A 23331-nucleotide genomic window follows, 5' to 3' on the forward strand; every position below is an offset into this window, starting at 1 on the left:
GTAGATTTGATAACGTATTTTAACTTTAATTGTTTCATAATTGAAAGGGCAAACTGATTGGAGCCCTACTCTGTGATACTTCCAGATAATATTGTTTCTCTTTGTCAGCACCATAAATGTTTTTTTTACTTGAGTTAAAATTGAGATCTCTCATTAACTACAAAAGCAGTAAAACCAACGCATTAATTCTGGAATGTCAGAGCAAAATAGACAGTGATTGATACTGTAGATGTTTTTAACTTTTTTTTTTATTCAATATTTTCCCTCAGAGGCTTTCCACAATGCACAGCCTTAGTCTTGAGCAGCCTTTTATTTTTTATATTTATGCTACAATATGAAAATGGGGATAATATAATAATAATTTAATATACATAATTTAAAACCAGTTCATTTAAACACAAATAGTCCGATGTGGGTTTTAAAATCAAGGTTTACAGTACTTTCTGATTAGTGTATTAAGTACTGTCTACTCACTAAGTTTATCGTCAACATGAATGTACACATAACCTATGTGTAGTGTTTGCACTTGAAGGCAAATAATAATTTATGACGCCACGTGTGGAGATGAATGTAAACAATGTCAAAGGTCAACAACTACTGTTACTAGAACAAAGATCAGAGGATGTTAGGAGTGGACAGTGCTGCAGAGATAAGGATATTGATAAGATCGAGGTTTAGTTAGCTGTGAAATAATAATAATGTTTATTTTCAGGCCAAGAATATAGAAATTGTGTGTAAACATTTTAAACCCCCAAACAGCATACCGATGTACAGTAACACTGACAGTTAATTTTGCAAAAGGCGATAAATTGGGTGTTTTTAATAGTTATTTTGAAGATAGGTATATTCCTACTTAAATAATTAATTGTTGATTTAAATCAGTACTTGTTGACATTAATGTTTAATGCATACAGAAATCCTAGTTCCTTTTATGCTTCTATTTTGAATTTCTGAAGATCAACAACAATCAACAGTCATACACTACAGTACGTTGATGATGCAGATTTCATAAATAATTGGTGAGAAAATAAAATCTCTCTTTCATTTCATTTTACAGTTATCCATAAAGCTAGAAATATACTTTTACAATAAATTAAATTTGTATTCGTCAATATTAAATAAAATTACAGTACTCTACAAATAGAAAAACATTATCAATACACGTTTTGAGAAAATAAATTAATTTTCAGTTTAATGTTGGGAAAGAAATTGCTCAACACTAAACGGTCTAAGTATTGAATATATTGATTTTAAGCAATTTAAACATCCTAACATCAATGATCATTTGACAAATAACAGTGATTCGTATCTTTGTCTTAGACCTTGGTTTTATTAAGGGATATTCCCTTACAATTTTAAGTCCATTGTTGTACATTATTAGTTTATGTCTCTCGCCATAATGACCGCCAGTTATCTAATGCTTAATAGAATGTTTCCTCCAATAAGAAACCGCTTTCAATTGTAATCCTACAGTATTTGAATACATTGCAACAAGATAATTACAGTACAGGGTTTTCTTCAACATGGTGCAATATAGGCAGGACATTAGCCAAAGTGATTCCAATTAGGGACCAACATATGCTTAAGATTTACTCTACAGTACATCCACTCCTTCTCTCAACAGTGTATGGTAATTTAAAGATTACCTTTAACTCTGTCTACATCACTACCATATTTGGCCATATCACTGCCATATTTGGCCACTCATCACACCTTTTTTGTCTTGAAACAAGTTTGATAGTGTAGACAGAGCTTTAGCAAATTTCATTAATATGAATATGCTTTTATAATCTATTGTAAAATTCTAATTCATTCTAATTTAAGTGTAAATTAAGATAAACTCTTGTTGTTAATTGTTTAATTGCTAAATTTGATTTGTGTATAATGTCTTACGGCCTTGTCGAAAAACACCATTGAGGTGAACAGTGTTACCGTGATGAAAAAAATAAAGTTTTTATTATTATTATTATTATGTTGTGGACTTATTATACTATAACATACTAGTTTGAATTAATTCTTTTCCGAGCCTTTCCAGTCAAAAGATATTTTTTCAGACGACCTACAATATATTATTCCCTCCCAATATTGTTAAAATGTTCTTAGCCTGTAGCTAAACATGACTGCAAAGGTGCAAATCTCATGATCCTGACAGGCTTTATTTGGATATAAAAAGACAGCAATTTAGAAATTTAATTCAGGGTCAAAGGGTCATGTCAGGTATTGACGGCCGTGTCAAATAATTATTTTCAATTGAAAAGTAATGCAAAGATCATATTTAGGAAATATTACTGTTGTAGTATGAATTATTACTGTAGTTTGAAGGCTAGAGAGTACAGTATGCAACAACACATTTTTTCATAAAAATTCTTTATTAAATATGTCGGAAATATCCTTGAAAAAAATAGTACATTTTGAAATGTAGATTTTTATACTGCGTAACATGCTTATTAAAATCCATTAATGTTAGAAATAATTATGCAGTATACATTTTTCTATTATTTTTATCATAAAAACACCCCAACCCTTAATTCTAAAAAAAAATATGTAAAAAATTATACAACCTATCAGCGACCATCGCTAGACGTGGATTCGATGTACCTGACTTTTTTTCTAGCTAGGGTTAGCATTATACAGATTATTTATGTTTAAAAGTACATCTTTTCCTATCATTTAAATATATAACAAGAAAGTATAGAGTAATAACCTTAGAACCGTGTAACAACTGGTTGATTAGTTGATAATCTATCAACAGAGAAGGTATGACATTAGGATGGGCCCAGCTGTTAAGGTATGCGAGTACAATTAAGCTCGTTTTGGGAATCCACAATGATGGAAGGTGGATTCAGGGAGGTACTTTCTCAGTGAATAGTGCATGTTGGATTCTGCAGTGTGATCAATTGAGACCAGGGGAGGGAGGGAGGGGTAGGTGGTGCGAGGGGAGGTTGGTAAAGAAAAACGAAAACGGTAGGCTCAATTGGTTCTGGTATGTGTGGTAAGTGTTTCAGAAAAAATTCAATACGACAGATGAAATGGTGGTACAAACAAGTACTATATACCACACTGAGCTAGCTCTGCTGACTATTGGCTCAAAACAGCTCGAATACCCTATAGATTATCATGTTTTCTGGGGCAGTTCCAGCATTATAGATTAGGGGGGCTAAATATTGCATAAATTCTAAAAACGATCAGTCGGGTTGCAGAAAAATAAAAATAGTCATTATTTTATTTTAAAAAGACATGGCTGTTCAATTTTAGGGGGAGGGAAGGGGTAAAGCCTGTTTATCCCTCGCCTAAGTCCGCACCTGGCTGTTCAGAGAAGTTTTGTGTTACCAAGTACACTACACTTACACACCCCTACATAACTGGTTTAAGGACGATGTACAGCTTCCTGGTTCACCTACGTCAACTACAATAATAAATGCCAACGATTTCCTGACATAGTTCCGTACCTTTTATTCATGTGTACAAACTCAACCAATGAAAAATCAAACCATTCAACTAAAGACTCGCACTCCACTTGTCTTGTAATTAAATACAGTAACTAATTAATAAATCAATTCTAATAAATGCATCATTACCATTATCATTAAAAGCTGAGTGAGGTTATACTTTTTGTATTTAAAGACTTTTACTTATAGAACAAATACATTGTTAAATATGTTAATCATTAATATGAATATAGGATGAGACAATTCATAGATAGATATACAATATGTGGGTAGAGAGAGGGAGGTGGGGGATGTCGAAATAGCAATATAGGATACACTATAAACCACCACTGGAATGTGACCCAATTTAAAACAATGCATTGCATGGCCTACTAGCAGTATGGTGTGGATGAATTTAATTTCATATGTAGTACTAGTATAGCCTAAACAATATAATACAAAACGTGCTTACCTCATAATGAATATGGAGCTATGGTTTCATACCAAAGAGATTCTTTGAAAAAGCGAGAATCTATGCTTGTTATTGTAGGAGGTTCGTAGTTAAAGCAGCAGACGGCCGTACGAACCGTCCTTTGATGTGTGGCGGATAAGGAAATCGAAACCACCTCCGGTGGCCTTGTCTTGTCAGTGTGCTGGGCTGGGGTGGTTCTCTGTTGTATGTACGTACCACGGAAGTGGTAGAGTAGAGAGGACGGTAGGCTAGATAGAAATTGTTGGTTCCAGTTAAATAAAATCCCACGTCAAATAGACCCCGTAGTCTTCTTTAGGTATAATGTTACCTTTTAATAATCTATAAATAAAGATATTCCTTATCTAAACAAACATTAATCATGCATATCATCCATGCCCAAAAAACAATGCTGGTCCCAGTTTTGTTGGTCAAAATTGTAAATACAGAGAGCAGATAATACAAACCATAAAGTGCGCCCTCAATAAGATACAAAACTTGATTTTTATATAGATACAACAGTAGGCCCTATATAATAAAGTTCAGAACGCACAATGTTCACATTATAAAGATTTTTATCAGTAAAAAAACGCATTCAATTTATTCCAAAATTATTTTATAATTATTTATAATGAACCTAGGCTAATCCTTTTCATAGACCTGTATTTTCAGCACCCACAAATTAAGTACTTGAGATACTGTACTTAATTTTTTTTTTACATATTATAGGCCGATATATTCTCATAAGTGAAACCGGTATTGTTTTGGATAAAACAAACAACTATATGTCGCCATGAAACAGAAGGAAGTACTGTACTATGTAAAGCAAATTAGCATTGTCAATTAGCAATCACCAATTTATTATCTAAATCTTTAAAAAAGAAACTAGATTGCAATCTATTGAGCAAACATTTTCAAAACTTGATCATTTGGGGATCATTTGTTTTTATGAAAAATAAAAAGTGAGGCAAAAACTTGAGACAGGCTGGCTAAAAGTAGTTTCAAATTCAAATTTTCACACGATCAATTTTTAACAGTGGGGTGTAGGTGGAACCTGGGATTCGCATGAAGTAATATAAAAAAAATCCAACTATCTCTGATAGTATATGTACACCGCGAGTCATAGAAGTTGTTAATTTAGGGGGTTAGTGTAGGGATAAAAAATGTGAAGGATCAAATGAGCATGGACTAAATGACTGAATAGCTGCGTAGCACACCATAAAATCGCTATTTATACACAAAACATACATAATCTGAAAAGTATGTCAATTTTTATTGAAAATAAGAGATCCTCTATTTGGCAATATAGAATAATATAATTGCACGTTATTATTGCATTTTTACTGAGCTAACTTTTAAACTACTTAAATTAAAACTAAGTTTATATTTGCACTCATTGCACTTTCAGCTCCAGGGACCATAAATTGCATGTATTCATGGTTCACCAGTCACATCCAGGGACCAATATATCTTCCTGGGTCAGTGCACACAATATTAATATCGTTTATCATTAGTTATTAATGTTTCATTCTCACAATTTAATGTTCTATTCAATTTCCAAAGGCTCGGTTTTCTTGAAGGCTGCAAAAAAAATATTGTGCAGAGTGTAGCAGCTATTGATAAATGTAACAGCCCCCTCTATAAGATTAGCATTATATGTTTGTAATGTAGTCAACTGGACACTACAAACAAAAAACTTTCCCAAATTTTTTTTTTTTTAGTTCAAAAAGATTCAAAATTCATATTAGGCCAGCCCAAGGAATTGAGAGAGTTGACTTATGATCCTCAGAACCAACCAGTCCCAACCAAAAAACACTATAATTTAAAAGACTTTAAAATACTTTATCATGCAACAAACCTCAGAATCTGAAACTGATCTCATCAAGTTAAAGTCCAAGATAGGCATGAGTGAAGGGCGACCATGAGCACACTGAAACGGTAGATCACAATGAGCGAGGTCACCTATCAGGTTCTTGCACGCTGATAAGGTCAAGGCATCGCCAAATTTGATGGCCCCTACAAAACATAGTGTTATGGTTCAATGATTTTAGTATAATGCGACATCCCATGGGGATAGCCAATGGGAAGGGGTTCTGTTGCTTTAAGCTTTATTTATTATTTTTTGAATATTCTATTTAATCAAAATGGTGGGATTGCAATAGAAGATTCAATTGTAATCATTATAAAACAAATACTATTAAGGGGACATTTCGGGGCCCAACACAATTTCCCCTCCCCCTTAATAGGGATTCCCCACAAAGTTTTCTACTGTATACCCACACAAGTTACTCTACTATCTAGTACCAAAATATGTGCAAATGAAAGGTTAAATTTTACCATGGCAAGCTTGTGAATTTAGAACCTTTGTAACTGTTTTAGGCAAGGTTCCCGCTGCACCCAATGTCTGGGTCCATAAAGTCAGTTGTTCCTTTATTAGTGTCTAAAAAAAGAAGAGATCGAAAAATGTATTTAGATATGGACTATAAGCAAGGTAGGGTCCAAAAGGTGTTTTTAGATAGATAGTTTTTACTATTCATTTTCATATAATTATGCAATTTGTGGCCAATAAAAAAATGCTAAAAACTTACTTCAACAACCGTGTCTGTGACAGGTTTGCGTCCATGCCTCATTTCGCTTGCGTCATGCTCAACGAAACACGCTGGCACGCTCGATACCCGCACCGAGTCTTCATCAATGCTTTTCAGTTGTAGACCGATTTCTGTAAACTTATCACGAAAGCCATGAACCAATCGCAACTCATCAGATGATAATGGTATGGTGATGGGTGGGCTAATCGATGACGACTTTAGTTTAATGTTGGACGACAGCCCATCTATTTGTTCATCATTGTCATTTTCGATATTATCTAACAAAAAGCATTATTGGTATTTAAACTATTATATTTTTAGAATAAACAATACATAAAACGTCAGTAACCATTTAGGTTTGTAGTCAAAATGCAGTGACTGGGCTTTCATTCAGGGGTTGCTAATTGGACATAGCTTTCATTCGAGGGTCTTGAAAACCTGCATTGATAACCTACCAGCAGTCAATCTCTCTAATCTAACTCGTTCATGGGCAGCATGTTGATCAACCAAGACCAAGAGGTTAGGCTTACAAGACGTTCCTTGAGCTGCCATAAGACATGCTATGAATTTATTATCCAGTTGTCCAAGTACCTAGCAGAAACAAAAGGAACAATAATGTATAGTCTGTTGTTAATTGTTTCTTTTTATGCTTTTTTAGTATTTATTATTTTATTTATGAGAGCCACCAGCAGTCAGGTATGACTGAATACAAAAATGTAGTCAAAATGGCATCAACATCACTTGATGATCAAACATAAAAAAGGCATATTACACAATCATACTTTACAAATAAACTATAGTATTTACTGTAGTATAATCAATATAATTATTACTATAATATACAATAAATTCTCAGCATATTTATTTTTATTCAATTTTCTGCCATATACAATACAAAGAAGACAAAACAAATACAAAAGGCAAGGAAAGACCAAACAGTTATGCTAGTTGGTCAACCCAGAACACAGAAATAAACAAAAACAAAAAAAATACATTCTACAATTAAAGCATCTTTAAGAAAGCGACCAACTACACACATTTTCAACATCAAAGTATTGAGAAAATTTAATAATTTGGTTTTAACAAAACTAACAGAAATATCTAAGTTGCCATACCTCTACATCAGAAAGCATCTCTTTAGTGAAGTTATACTGATGCATTGAACTGTGAACACGGACTGCTGTACTTTTAGCATTACTGATACATATATTCAAAACATCCCTTTCCTTCGTAGCTGAATCAGTTAACCCAGTGTTCCAATTGGTCATTAAACTTTCCATATCGCTACTTGCTAAATTATAAAACACAAAACATATTATAATCATATAGTGCTGGACATATGTATTCTATAACTGTCTGTATGCACAAAATCATATCAAATCGAAAAGGAAAAAAAGAAAGAATTCTTGCAATTGATTTTTACCTGATATGGTTAGATCTGCAGAATCCTTCCATTTGCATGCTACATCTCCTTCTAGTTCATTTAGATGCACATCAACCATATTCTCTAAAATAGTATTAGTAGTGTTTTTAGCATCCTCGTCTTCAGAAGTGATGCCATGAGGGTTAAAAGTATGACGCTGTTTTTTGGTTCTTGGAAGGAAAGGTGTTGCATTGTGGGTTAGAAAACGATGTGCCTTTGTCATATCTAGAAAAATATACAATACATATTAAGATTTTTCAGAGGAAACCTTGGAACTGACATTAACTTGAACTCTCTTTTGAAACAACAATATCTTACCTTTAATGGAGCTTGGGTCATCCTGTACAGGTTCCACGAATTGGCTGTTACCAGATGTTTTATTAACATAGACTTTCTTTCCAAGTCTTTGATCAAAGTGACACAACCACCCAGTGTTGCCTTCAACCACATTATGAAAACTGGTTGAAGACTCTGCAGATGCTATAGGATCACTTGTTTCACTTGAATCTTTTTCTGTACCTGGTTCTTGAGTTGTATTACTTTTTTCAGGATTGGAAGCATTTGGATCAGTTTCAGACTCAAAGATCAGCTTTTGCTCAATATTTGTATCAGTTGCTGTTGTGGAGCTAGAAGACTGTGCTTCTGCAGTAACTTTTCCATTAATAATGTTTTCCTTATCAAAATTCTTCAAGTCAGAATCTTCTTCTTTGCTGTATGTTGAAATGTGTTGAATTACATTTTGGTTGTCACTCTCTCCAGGAGTTAACAGAGTCTTCCCACTGGCAGAGAAATCATCTACCTCAGGATGTACAGCATCTGACTGGTTTTCATCAGTAGAGTTCCATCTGGACACCAGCATATCATCACCAGTAACATAAACAGAGAAGTCAGAACTATCAGAAATACAAATAGGGCTGGTGGAACCTATGACCTGTATATCTTCATCTGATAAGTCTTGTGGCATATAATCCTCACCATCTGGTCTGGAAAACATTTCCTCTGTTCTGTCAACCAGTTTTAAGTTTGCAGTATTTTCAAAATCTTTAGTTGGTATAGTCGCACTTTGTTGCAATTGCAAACCAGATTCAAAACTAACTTTTGGATTACGCTCTATAAATGGCTCAGAATCTTGGTTAGTGTCAGAGTGCGGTTGACTATCCATTGTTACAATGCATTCATTGCTGTTCTCCTCTTCCATAGGTTCAACTGATTCCATTTGTTGTTTGTCATTATCTATCAATACAGTTTCATTGCAGTCTGCTTTTTTATCAGTTCTTTCTCTACCAATTAACTTGTGCGCAGTGTTCATAAACTGTGAGGAAGTCATAAAGTCATTGTGATCATTCTGCGCATCATCATTCTCCTCTTGCTGTGCCTTTTTGGAGATTTTATATGGCTTATTTTGAGTTGTCTGTAAAATTCCACTTTCAACTATCCGCTTGTCGCAGAAATCAAACGATTGTGAAGGTGTAAAAAATCTCGACTTTTCATTGTCTTGGTTACAATTAACAAGAACTGATTTTTGTTGAACTGATGATCTGTCCAGGGATGAAGAATGATTTTTGATAATTGACTGATGAGGAACTTTTCTTTTGTATTCTTGAAGTTTTCTTAATGACTTAACTTGCGTTACATTTCTTACATCTTCTTTTTGCCTTGTTTTCAACGACTTCTTCATCATAAGTAACTTATCAAAAGCTGATTTTGTTTTCCTTGAGTCATGTGCAAAATCATCTTCTTCTTCATGAAAGCCTCTTTTAAGAAACCTCTCTGGGAGAACTGTGTCAGCACATGTACCGTCTGTTTTCTTTTGTTGCTTTAGCTTAAGTGACAATAACGGCTGTGAAGACAAACTACAACATGCACTCTGCTTAAACAGCTGCATAGAATTTGTATAACCTGTTATCATATGCTTTGGAGACTTGTGCACTTCTTTCATGGAACTTAGCTCGTCAGAATTTATGTTTTTTTCTATGCTATTTTGACTGTCGCCATCCAATTTATCTAGATCATCCAGAAGATATCTTCCACTTAACTGCTGAAAGGTTTTCCTGTTAGGTTGGATACTAGTTGATGGTGTTTTAAGTGGTAAAGATGGTGAACTAACAGAAGCAACACTAGAAATAGAGCAAGAATCTGGCAATTCACTAGGATGGCAGTCACCTTCAAGGAGTTCAAGCTCTTTAACCATCTGTTTGCCATTTGCTCTCAAAGACAATGTACTTCTTTCCTTCTTTTTAGTTCTATCAATATCACATCCGGTGGAGCTATCTTGTGAAAAATCATTGCCTTGCGATGGAATTGTTTCTGTTGCAGTCTCAGTTCCAGATGATGATGCCTGACTTGAGGATGTTTGAAAGAACTCTTTAGATGATGTGTGTACATTAACTGGTGTAAAATGGACGTTTCTATGATCTTCTACAACATTTAAATCACTATCTGTTATAGGATTAATGCCAGAAATACTTTCGGAACTTATATCTTTCCTATGCTCCAATTGACTATCTTGATTTTCTGTTTCATCAGTCTTGTACGGTGTATCTTGTGTATCTATAATATCTTTTAGTTCACTTATCGGTACATGATAAGTTGAAGGTCTTTTTACTTTCAAAGACTCTAATGTACTTGCACATGAAGATGTGGAAATCTCTTTTCCATACCTTTCAACACCACTACAATAAGAAAAGTTTTTATGTAAATCATATTTTAAAGTTGGGGATGATTCAACCTCTTCTGAATTATTTGAAGCTACATCTGTTGTAACACCTTCAATTGCCATTGTTAGATTTTCTCTAATTAGAAAATCATTTATGAGTTGTGAGCAACATTTAATGATCATCTCCCAGTCTTTGAACTCTACTAGTGTCTTCCGTGGATCAAGGGTAATTTCATAATCTGCCAATGGGCAATTAATGTCTAGCACAAAGATTCCATACTGATCAGATGTCCTGCTCGGACTATTAGTGTTAGTGTTACTTTGAGGTAGTTTATCAGACATCTGCCATGATCTTTTTGCTGCAATGAGTGATTTACCCAACAAAGAGTTCACCAACTTGTGGAGTCTTGTCTTAAGTACTAGTCGACCATTAACATACATGAATTGCAAGGTTTTATTATGATGTCCCTCAGTACCTATTGAACCTTCAATGCTGAAGTCTCCACTTGAATATTTGACTTCTTTAAGGCAGTTTGCTTTTTTATCACTAAAAATGGAAGCAAAACTTCTTTTGGTTGAACCAGTTCTTCTTGTCTGGAGAATCACACTGTTTGTAGAATCATCACGAAGAGAGAAAGATATCTTTGGATGAATCAAAGCAATAGCAGCAAGCCGATGACGAATAGACTCAACTTCCAAAGTGTCTATAATTCTCTTCTGCCGAACAGGTAGATTATGAAAGAGGCTATGAACAGTAACCGTTGTCCCTTGACTAGCTCTCTCCTTTCCTTGGAACACTTTATCATTTGAATCGCTAAAAACTCTGACAAATGTTTTTGAAGATGTTTTTGTTCTGGATTCAATTTCCAATATGCTAGAGAGATCTCTTAGACTGGCAAGTGCTTCTCCTCGGAATCCAAATTTCTCTAACCTTTCAAGATCACTCAATTTATTGCATTTACTTGTCTGATACCGCTCACCAACTGTAGAAAGTTGATCTTCTGTGAGTCCACTTCCATTATCAACAACTTGAAATCGTAGAATCCCAATGTTGATTCTGACAGCAATACAACTGGCACCGGCGTCGATGCTGTTGGTCACAAGTTCATCGATGCATTGGGTTACAGAATCGATAGCTATACCAGATCGAAGTCTACTGGTTATGTCTTTTTCTAAGTGTTCAATTTCTGGTACTTCCATGACATGAGTTTATTAACTGAAAATATAAAATAAACGAGAAATAACCTTTGTTTTATTAGGCCAACATGATTTTCTCCTATTCCTAAATGTTATGTTAAAAAGTTTGAGGTAGTAAAATTAAAAATAACACAATTGATCAAAATGTGTACTTACTTAGGTAGACTACTACTACAGACAGTATATTGATGATAGCATATAGCATGGAGTAAATTCTTCAGTTAGTAGACTAAATCTAGGCCTAGTACTAGCCTAGAGACTGAATTCATCATTTTTTCTACAAAACCCATTTAAATATTTGGCTAGGCCTACACTCTCCTGAGAGACCGGCAATCTGCTATCTAGCCTAGGCTAGACCTGATGGCCCTCCCTCTTGGCCTAACGAACAATGAAGAAAGAAATTAAGGAACAAGAAAATCAACTCCCTACAAGCCATATGGCATAGGGTATCCACCGGGTTGCAGATGGGCACCGCGTGACTAGGGATCACTGGCAACCGCCGGCCCCCCGGAAGAGAAAAATTTTTAGGAACATTGTTCTATTGGTACAGAATAACAGATTTGAGAAAAGAAGGCACAAGCCTATGGGACCGCATTGACAATCGTAATTAAGGTAAGGGACTTACGGTCCCAGCTAAATAAGTAGAGGACATGTTGGACCTCAAATTTTGGGGTGGGAAGAGGATTTGCTCTTCGCCAATCATGGCTTCTGCCAACAGTGGGCACAGACAGAAGGGGTGCAGCATCACCAGGGCGGTGACCTGACTCCTAATGTCTCTTTCCACTGACGGCGCCTTCCAATTGACTACCTGAGCTGTAAGCGTAAGTTGCCGCAACCAACTGTTGTTCATGCCGCAGGCTCCAGGCCTCAGGAAGTACTTTCTCAAGAATTTAAAAGTCTTCCACAGAGTTGAAAGACCACCTGGGAGCAGGGGGATCAGTTCCTGGAGGTATCTCCAGGCTGTCCTCATCTTATGGTCCTCTCGATGGTGTACATACTTCGCCACAACCTCTGGAGCATGCACATTTAGGTGGTCCATTGCCGAGCCTTGCAGACCGCAAGCTGGCACTGGGCACGCATACCCTAATCCCTTCTTGGCTGCGGGAGTGTCAGGTAGCTGCGAGAAATATGATCGTTTCACTGCTGACACCTCCACAACCTCAGCCGGGGCGACGTAAGGTTTACGCCTTGATGACTTTGACCGGGCCGAAGGTTTAGTCCGCCCTGCCAGCAGGCCAACCCCTAGCGTCCCCTGACGGGTTCTTCAGCCGGACGTCCTGGCAAATAAAGGTTGATTTGTTTGCCTCGTCTCTGAGGAAACGCGTCATGAGCTCCCCCACCGTCTCTGCCCAAGGCGGAAACGGATGGATAGAACAAATGATGCGGTCCGGTCCGATTGTTGATACCACCTTCGATTGAAGCAGGACCCCCTTCCTGGCTAGGCTCTGCATCTCATAGCGGGCATCCAGCCACCTCTATATTGGCGCAAAACATCTCTGCATCCTCTGGTGATAAGGCCACCATACCATCAAATGCACCCCTGCTGCTCACTCCCGAGATCCGCCAGATCCACAAGACCTGACCCAGCGCGACTCGAGGCTGTGAAGGGGCCACCAATCTTTGGATACAAGAAATGGCAGCTTTAAAGTTTTGTCGCGGGTGTGTTGATAGGCCGAGCGGTAAATTTGCTAGCCTGCAGCGCCCCAAACAATTCCTGAAGCTATCCGACTTATCGAATGGCACCAGAGTGTCAACGATGAACCACTAATAACACCTAAATTGGCCTCTACACCAACTACTCATATGCCAGAAACTCCACCTCAGCCATCCACTGCTGTCTGCCAGGTGTACCCAGAACCTAGTGTTCGGGAGTGCAACTTGCATGCTGAGGGTGACTTTGGGCGGATTAACGAAATAACTAAAAGGGAGTATAAACGGCGCGTGGTGCGGTTTGCACGTCCGCAATCGCCCCATGGTGCATGCCCGATATCGAGATTAGTACTTAGTACAGTAGAGAGTAGACCTAATAGGCTAGCCAGGGTATCGGATCATCTCGGTCGCGTTTCATTTCGGTCGCGCTTCCGGTAAATCGAACTTCCGGCGATTTCTATGGAACGCCGCTCAATGCAGTACTGTACACTGTAAGCTCTAATTAAAGATCGAAGCGTATTTCATCTACAAATCGCGAACATCATTTGATATAACGTGCGTTACTTTTTCCGACAAATACAATGAGCTTTGTGCCCTTTTGTCTGGATGCGTGCATTGTTTCCCCGCTACACACGCGCTCTCTTTTTTTGCGTGCTTATGCTGATATTTTTTTTTATTGCCTCTAATTAAATTTATACATCACAATACGGTAAAACTTTGAAAAAAATGCTCAATGGCGGTTTCTTCTTTTAAGAACATTTCAAGATGGGCTTCTTTTCAAGACTACTTTTTAAACTAAACAGAGGGGCTTCTTTGCAAAATTAATGCTGTAGATTTAGTAAATTGCAACTACAAATGTAAGACTTTGTAAGACATTTTTGCCGCCAGCTTTACGTTGTCTGTGGACAATCAGCGTATCATCATGTTTCAAGAAAAAATTGACTGGAAAAGTAGTATAGTATTAACGATGGTTATGTTAGCGGTGTAGTTCTTCTTGACAGCTAATAATTATACATATTTTTTGTATAATTTAAGGGACGGATGGAGGGACATGGTAGACATTTTTTTGGCCGTTTTACGAATAATTTTTCGATAATAATTCATCTAAAAAAGCTACACCCATTCCATTTGTATTGTGGTGACAATAGACAATAGACACAAAAAGGTAAAATAGACAATTCGCCTTATTTCTTTATTTCTGTTTTTATTATATTTCATAACAATAAGCATACAAAGTCAACAGGCAATATGGTTTCATTCTAATTCAATAGCATGACATAATGCGACACGTCAATGCATTATGTTTTTAAAAATTGTATTACATAATCGTGCAATATAGTGTATAAAAAAGCTCAGTGAAAGTCTCTCACTGATTTTTACTGGCACCAAACAAATATTCCCAATTTACTCATTCATAATTATTAACATATTGGAGTCTTCTTCGTAAGCTACTTGTTGTGTCCTGAAAATATAGATAAAAATCGTTACAAATACAGGTTTATAAATTCGAACTACTACACGTACCGACTGCTGAAAGAGAGTTAAATCTGACAGTTAAGTCCAATCCTACAATAGCATCCATTTTTGTATGCTTTATGCATAATTGACGCGCCATACACCACGATCGATATTGTTGAAAATTGACCTTAATTGACACGCGACCGAAATGAAACGCGACCGAGATGATCGTAATTCGCTAGCTAGCCTCTAACCTAATTAATAATGGTGTAAGGCCTAGGCCTACTATGCCTAGGCTAGCCTAACTAAATAATAATTTTTCTACCTACTAGTACTACACTGAGTTGTGAAATAAAAATATGCATATATGCAGGATATATGCCTAGCAGCTAGGCCTCCTGTCATTGGGAGGGGGAGAGAAACAGAGCAGGCACACGCGCGCGAAGCAGGTGGATTTTGTACGTCGAAAAAAGAAAAAACACAAACTTTCAACTTTGACACCACACACCGGACGTCGAATGTTACGTCATAGGTGTATTTATAGTTGTTATGGTTACAGCACGTACAGATGATACACACTGTGTATACAAAAAGTCGATCATCAATTAGACGTGAGTTGAACAAAACAATCTTATTTTGACAGTAAACAGGCAATTAGCAGTCATTTTGGATCGTCACATTTTGTAGGTGAGTTATTTACCCTGCTAGACCTAGAAAATATTGTTTAATTAGGCCTAGTTAGGAGGGGAAGACATAATGAATGTAATTGTTGTGTAAGTCTGCTGCATGCATGCTGCTCACTGCTGGCTCTCTCAGCTCTCTTTCCTTACACTCTCTGATGAGAGAATGTGTGAGGCCGGCCGACTGGATGGGCTGTTTTGTGTGAATTGATGGGTAGGGCCTAGAAATAGTTTAAAGGGGTTGAGTTGGCAAAAGCCAAAAAAAAGTCTATATTATATTAATTAGACCTTAGTCGTTATTGTGTAGGCCTATCCCTAGTAGTCTACGTCACTGACTGTTGTCACTGACTTGTGGTGGTGGTAAGTATTTGACTAAACTAAAGCTATTGTTTTTGTTATATTTCTTTCAGATTTTATTGACGTCGTTTTGCAGTTTTTTGTAGCATGCCAAGATCTTCTCATGGCAGATGTTTACCCACCTTCTCATCATACATATTATAACAAACAGAACATGAGGCGAACAGCTCCCTCGGGAACATCTCGAGATACCTATCCCGCAGAAGTTAGCAAGGTTGAAAGGTTTCCGAGTGCGCCTCAGCAATCAAGGCTTCAGAAGTTACAAGCAAACTTTCAGTATAAAGTGATGAAAGAAAAAGAGGCGAAAATGATTGACATGTATGAGCGGCAACAGTATCAAGCTTTACAAAGAATATCTTCAAAACAGCCGGCAGAAAAGGGTATGGTCCGTGATTTTTTCCGTGAACGTCGCCTGATCGAACAAGGCACCGTACAAAGTAACATACCAACGAGAGACGACCACTTTAATAGGATGAAATCTGAGGTTCAACAACAACGTGAAGCACATAGGAGACAGGATTTATCAAAGATGCATGCAAGGGAAGATTTAAGTAGGAAACCTCCAGCAGGACTGGATCGTGCCAAACCTCTTGCTCCACTGAAGCACAGATCCACTGTACATAATATGAACATATCTCAACACAGATACACTGAAAATACCGATGAACATATACCCAATAGGAATACTACTAAAGAGGTGTTTACTAAAAAGAAACTAAAAAAGACAAACAGTGTGACCAAGTTACCGAAAAGGTATTCTCAAGAAACAACAGAGGAATCTAGTGATGAAGACCCACCATATACTAGAGAACCAAGATCACATAAAAAGTGGGAGAAAAATCCTTATGAAAAGACAACAGGTTTTGTCGGGAATAAAAAGAAAATAATCAGTGAAATAAAAGAGGATAGATATCAAAAGAAAGTTGCTGCACCAAGAAAAAGGGAAGAGAAATTAAGTGACTTTCAGAAATGGCAGATGGAACAAGATTTAGAAAGAGAACAGCGACTCAGTAAACTCAGGAAGCAAACACAACAGGATGATGAAAACACGTTTGATTTCAACCAATTTGAAGAGACAAATTGGACAAGAAATGATGTAAAGAAACGTAGTAAGAAAGGAAAAAATGCAAAAGTGGAACACGATAGACAAAAGCAAATTGATATTATTAAGCAAAAGGAAAAAGAACTGCAAGAAATAATTGCCAAACAAGAGGCTGAACTTAAAAAAATAAAGGAGAGTTATATGAGTGATGAATATCCATCCCCTAGACAATTTAATGATAGTCATAGTATTAAACCACAAACTAAAACGATTAAAAAACCTTCAGAAAAGTCAGAAAGTGTACCGTATTTTACACCACCAAAAACAAAGAAACCAGACAAAGTTCGCCGTCCATCAATTAAAGAAACACCTACTAATTACCTTCGAAAACAACCTCATGGTTACCATGACGAAGAGGAGGAAGATGAGGTGAGCATGGAACCAAATATCAAAGTCAGCTATGACATTGTTGGTGCTTTACAAGAATCAGATCAGGTCAGCTCTCTGAAGCTTCAAGCCTGCAATGCATGCGGTCGCAAGTTTGCTGAAGACCGGCTTGCGAAACACTCGGTCATTTGTCGTAAGACATCAACAAAAAAGAGGAAAACCTTTGACATGGCAAAGCAACGGACAGCTGGTACTGAATGTGAACAATATGTTAAAAATGGACATCATCTTAAATCAGAACCAACTGTGAGTGTATAACTGTACTTAACACTTGTACTGTACTATAACTTGTACTATACTTACGTGTACTGTACTTATATAACTTGTACTGTACTTATATAACTTGTACTGTACTTATATAACTTGTACTGTACTTATACAACTTGTACTGTACCTATGCACCTTGTACTGTACTTATATAACTTCTGTACTTATATAACTTCTGTACTTATATAACTTGTACTGTATTTATACATCTTGTACTGTACCTATGCACCTTGTACTGTACCTATGCACCTTGTACTGTACTTATATAACTTCTGTACTTATATAACTTGTACTATACTTATACAACTTGTACTGTACTTATATAACTTGTACTGTACTTATACAACTTGTACTGTACCTATGCACCTTGTACTGTACTTATATAACTTGTACTGTACCTATGCACCTTGTACTGTTACTTATATAACTTGTACTGTACTTATATAACTTCTGTACTTATATAACTTGTACTGTACTTATACAACTTGTACTGTACCTATGCACCTTGTACTGTACTTATATAACTTGTACTGTACTTATATAACTTCTGTACTTATATAACTTGTACTGTACCTATACAACTTGTACTGTACTTATACAACTTTTACTGTACTTATACACCTTGTACTGTACTTATACACCTTGTACTGTACTTATACAACTTTTACTGTACTTGTATTATACTTTTTTTTTTAATTATTATTTATTTATTGTTTTTGGCTGTTTTTTGCTCATGTAGACCCCCTGTCAAGGTTCACAGTCTCTGTTGGGCGAATCATGTTGTCACCACTTCTCTCAAAGTCATCAACATTGTTATAGATTTAATTTATCATATAGTTCGCAGTTTGAGTCATTAAACAATTTGACAGTAGAGAACACCTGCTCAAATCAGAACCTATTATTCACTCGTAATTGAATTAATCTTACTGCTTGTAAATACTATTCATTCTCTCATACGATCCTAATTCGATCTATTTTTGTTATTCTAGCCTAGTAAACTAAGAAAGTTGTTATTTTTAATATAGCTCCCTGCTGAACTCATTACACTTACATAGAGTGAAATGCAATTCAAATGCTAATTTATTTGTAAGTTTTAGTTTGTAATTCACAATATTTAACTATTCATTTAACTCTAAATTTCTGTTTGTTTTTAGCCGAAAAAATCAAACTGGAAACGAAAGCATGAGGATTTTGTGCGTACAGTGCGTGATGCTCGTCTGGTACAAGCTCATATCGCAAAAGGCGGAAAAGCGTCAGATTTGCCCCCGCCTCCACCGAGTGACAACTCTGATTATAAAGAATGTCCATATTGTAAACGTAAGTTCAATCCGTCCACTGCAGAGCGACATATCCCAAAATGCAAAGACATAAAAAGTCGTCCAAAACCGCCGTCTAAGCGACGGTAGTTCACTGTGTGTGCTTGTATTTTAGTCAGTATTATTTTTAGATAAACTTTTAATAATTTAAGGTACTAATCATGTATATATTATGAAAGTTTTTGAACAATTATTTGCCATTTTTAACAAACCAAAAACCAATGATTTTTTAAATATAATTATTAGTATATTATTTATCATAATTTTTATTATATTATTTTGATTGTGTTTAGAAATAAACAAATATTTTAAAACTATATATTCATATTTTAATAACTAAAACAGTGTAATCTAAAAATACAACCCAATAATTAAGCCGGAAACATTCCAATCTATATCTAAATTAATAATTCAGTAGAATATATAAGTTTATTACTTGCAGATGAAGTTCCACATTAAATGTAATACTGTTTGTTTATAACATTAATTTTAATGGTGCTAATGACACAAAAGGCATGATATTTGAACTTTGACATGAACCCCCTGCCCCCTTTAAAAATCAAGTTTCCCAAAAGAAGGTTAAATAAAAATAAATCATCATTATGTCCAGAAACAAATGTTTAGTTTTTTTTTCTCCTCAAACCAATTTATAAACATAATTTGTAATCATCATATTCGTAATATACCCCGCCCCTTTTTAACTTTTTAACGCACAGGGTACATCCATGGTACTAATCAAATAAACACACTAAACAAATATGTATTACTATTATATTAATGCTTCCTCCTTTAAAGCTCATTTGTTCATTAAATACGTCGCTACAATCATTACAGTGTTTGTCTATTTTTTCTATTTTAGTATTAATCAATCAAATAATTATTCTTTAAACAAGAAATATTTCTTACAAAAAACGCCGATCATCTCACGGTAACTACCGTCTACGCATGCATCTCAATGATTTTATCAGCAAATGTTTTCATATAGACTCTTTTCTCAGACGTGCTTTGGGGTGTGCGCATGCCCAGTCCGAAGTTCCAATACCCATTTTTTTTTTCGGCCGTAGTAACTTTAAGCTACCGCATGGTGACTCTTTCCTTATGCTTCCGTTCTCTAAAGGAGCGGTGCGAAAAGGTCTCAATAGATGCAGCTACTATGCGCGCGTATGAACTCTGTATCGTGTAACGCGAATCATGTGGTGGGGGTTTCCCCTACACGTCAACGCAAGGACGTATACTTACACGTAAAATAATAAATCGGACCAAGGCAATTGCCTTGATCTGACCAATCACGACGGACCATCCCAGTTTGTCAATCAAATTTTCACCGGACAACTGAAGCTTTAAATACATGAACAACACAATAGTTTTACCACCATTTTAAATACTTTATTATCATCGTCATAATTTAGACCTCACAATATTATACGCGCACAAATATAACATCGTATCGTCTGTTCTAGTGTATAATAACATATTTCCAACATTGCCGCGCGGTAATCACAAAACATATTTTTAAAAAACATTGCCAAGCAAAATAGAATGCGTTGTCGAGAAGTTCAAACATCTGCGCATTTTAAGCTTGGTTCTCACTAGAGACGCAACACAAGGACGTAACGCAACGTAAGTGATTTGACCAATCATAAGCGATGAAATATTCAAACTGTCGCTTGTCATTGGTCAACTCGCTTGCGTTGCGTCTCTAGTGGGATCCGAGCTTTAACAGTAGGCCTATAGTACTATCTAAATTGTATCAAATATATTAATAATAAATTACAAAAGCTATCTGCATGGCGGATGATAGTATTGTTCCACAATCATGAATTAATTTAATTGTTTGAATAAATAAATTAGATCGCTTATACTTCCTCATCCGCGTCGTCAGTCGTCTGTTGAGTCCCAACCATCCTATTTCTGTAATTACACATGTAGTAATTCGGTGTTTTTAAGTGATTCTCTCTTTCACGAAACATTTCTGACGTTTTATCAACTCTTGTAGTTAAATTGCCTTTCATCTGCGATATATTTGGTAAACGCGTTACGGTTGACGTTTTTGACGCGAATGCGTCATCCTGTGACGGCCATGTGTTGCACCGGATACGACTACCATTTCCGTCACCATCGTCGCCATCGTCATTCGAATGTGAAAACTCACTAGTTACTTCGTCGCGGGGTTGCCTTGAATATTCATCAAAAGTTTTATTTAAACGCCGCGGTGGAAACGTCTGAGATATGAGTGAATTCGACCTTCCTCGGTGTGTTTTACTTTTATGAAATTGTTTTTCTTTACTACTTGAAGCGGCGGCGATGTTGGCAACAAGGCCGACATGTGGTAAGAGAATCGGCAATTTATCAGTTGAACCACGCGGAGATTCTGAGCTCGCGTTACTTCCTACAGAATCGATCGAAAATCTTCGCCGTCGATTCGCAACCTCAAACGACAATTCAAAGTTCTGCGGAATTGAAGCTATCTTCTTTGCGTTATCGCTCGATATGCCCAACGCGGAGGAACGTCTCCTTAACCGTTCTATTCTGTCTCCAATCTTTCGTTTTTCCTCCGCTTTTTCCATCTCCATTCGTTTTTCTGACGTTGACATCCACTCCTCAATCGACTTACTTGCCTTAAGCTTTACTAAGCGAATGTCTTTTGCAACCTGTTTAAACTTCAGCGATGAATCGTAAAGCTCTCTCGAGTTCTGCTTCTGTAAAGTTGTAAGCTGATGATTGAGACGCTTTTGCGCGGTTTCATTATTTTTCATCGTCTGCAATTCCGTCACTGACGATGCCTTCAAAGCAGAGGCTGGCAAGATATTGGTCGGGCGAATCACAGGATTCTGTTTGTTAGATTTATTCATAATTCCAGCAACAATATTATTACCGAGCATAAATATAGATCTATACGTGGAATTATCAATACCAGTTAAGAGAACGTATCCGTTGAGATTGTCTGACGTTTTCCGGTGAACGCATAATAAATTCACCAAACTTAATTTGGCTTGGATTTCACCTGCACGATAAATATCTTTAGAATATATTTTAATACATCTGAACTAATATATCAAGGCAATAAAACACGCATCAATAAGATTTTGTGGTATTCCTGTTTGCAATGAAAATAGAATCCATAATAATAATTTTCTCAGAAAACGGTCTTTCAGTAAAACAGGAAAGTTACACAACAATCATCACAATGTTTCGTCTTTTACAAAATACTTGCTTTACACTATACAGCAACGTATAGTTGTAGACTGAGTACACAACGATGGTTTTATTCTAGTATTGTTTCCATTTCGAGCAAAACCGGATCAACTCTTAATAAAGATGTTAAAACTCACTCTCTGACGGAAGGTAAACTGCAGTGTCAGACGTCCGAACTTCTCCGCTAGCAGACGTTCTCTGTTTCCCACCAAACAAACAAAAAACCCGTTTCAAATGCTTTCAACAATTTAATCTGAAAAGGAAAATGATAGGCCTACATTATGTTCATTAGAATAATTAATAATGTAATTCTAATCTCTTTCCTCGACACACACGCTGTTTATTTAGGTTATCTTCACAACAAATCATGTTAATGTCGGTTAATCGTCAAATCGATGTCGTTCAATTTCGATTTAAATAAAGTATAGAAATTTAGCCTACATAAAAACATAATAAATTGAAAGTTTCAAACATGGATTCGATTTGATTGATCCACTAATTCCAAACAAGTTTCCAAACGTTTAGACCAATTCGAGTTTAAGTCTTTATCCATTTAAGTGTTTTCGAAAATTCATTTAGATAACCTATATGTCCGATTTCTTGGTTTTCCACTTTCGGAACTAAATGAAGTTCCAACTATAACGAACTATTATAGGCTACAGTTTCCAGTTAAGGAGCCTAATTTGCATTTCCTATACTCACCGAGTTCAAGACATAACGTTCTGCCGTGCAAAATGTTCCGTAACAAAACAACATATTGGACTTTTTTCAAATATCAAAATATCTTCAAAGATGAATGGTAGAGGTTTAATGTTATGCTAATTATCTGTATTATTTAATGTGAAGTATACACGCATGATGTTGACACCAAATTATCGCCCCCTCAACGGAAACAGCCAGCTGGCTTAGTCCGGCAGGTTGGACCAACCGCGGAGTATTTTGTAAGATCGTGTTATTATCAAATAATTTGATTGTTGATAATACTATTTACTCTTCCTGAAAATAACAAGCGAGAATTAATTAATGATTTTAAGTAAAGTATAATTATATATAATAAATAATAGGCCTAATAATAATAGGCGTAAATCCTAATATCCAGTGAAAGAATCGATTAAACACATTCTTATAATTTGTAATCTATTTCTGTAACCCAACCTT

The 23331-nt window shown here is 36.1% G+C and overlaps 3 protein-coding genes across 4 annotated transcripts in view; 1 reads left to right on the forward strand and 2 right to left on the reverse strand.

Moving 5' to 3' along the window:
- Nucleotides 1-4315, reverse strand: part of LOC144852537 (uncharacterized) — a 35786-nt gene extending 31471 nt beyond the window's left edge. Inside the window, exon 1 of the mRNA XM_078710413.1 lies at nucleotides 3901-4315. Within this exon, the coding sequence (XP_078566539.1) occupies nucleotides 3901-3905 (5 nt within the window). The 5' untranslated portion in view covers nucleotides 3906-4315. The remainder of the gene's footprint in view (nucleotides 1-3900) is intronic.
- Nucleotides 4316-4843: 528 nt separating this feature from the next.
- On the reverse strand, nucleotides 4844-11780 carry LOC144851970 (DNA mismatch repair protein Mlh3-like). The gene is made up of 8 exons (XM_078709648.1): nucleotides 8227-11780; nucleotides 7909-8133; nucleotides 7601-7776; nucleotides 6941-7076; nucleotides 6486-6763; nucleotides 6235-6337; nucleotides 5756-5913; nucleotides 4844-5478 (listed from the first exon to the last, which is right to left on the reverse strand). Exons 1-8 carry the CDS (start codon nucleotides 11762-11764, stop codon nucleotides 5392-5394), a joined length of 4701 nt encoding a protein of 1566 aa, XP_078565774.1. The 5' UTR covers nucleotides 11765-11780; the 3' UTR covers nucleotides 4844-5391.
- Nucleotides 11781-15454: 3674 nt separating this feature from the next.
- LOC144851508 (uncharacterized) lies at nucleotides 15455-19787 on the forward strand. 2 transcript variants are annotated; one of them, XM_078709013.1, is made up of 3 exons: nucleotides 15455-15556; nucleotides 15960-17641; nucleotides 18817-19787. In XM_078709013.1, exons 2-3 carry the CDS (start codon nucleotides 16010-16012, stop codon nucleotides 19066-19068), a joined length of 1884 nt encoding a protein of 627 aa, XP_078565139.1. In that variant the 5' UTR covers nucleotides 15455-15556; nucleotides 15960-16009; the 3' UTR covers nucleotides 19069-19787. The 2 variants fall into 2 exon arrangements, with proteins under 2 accessions (XP_078565139.1, XP_078565140.1); XM_078709014.1 differs by having other exon boundaries at nucleotides 15476-15556; nucleotides 15983-17641.
- Nucleotides 19788-23331: the final 3544 nt, after the last annotated feature.

Source organism: Antedon bifida, chromosome 9 (genome assembly GCF_963402885.1).
Source record: "Antedon bifida chromosome 9, ecAntBifi1.1, whole genome shotgun sequence".
NCBI classification, from domain to species: domain Eukaryota; kingdom Metazoa; phylum Echinodermata; class Crinoidea; order Comatulida; family Antedonidae; genus Antedon; species Antedon bifida.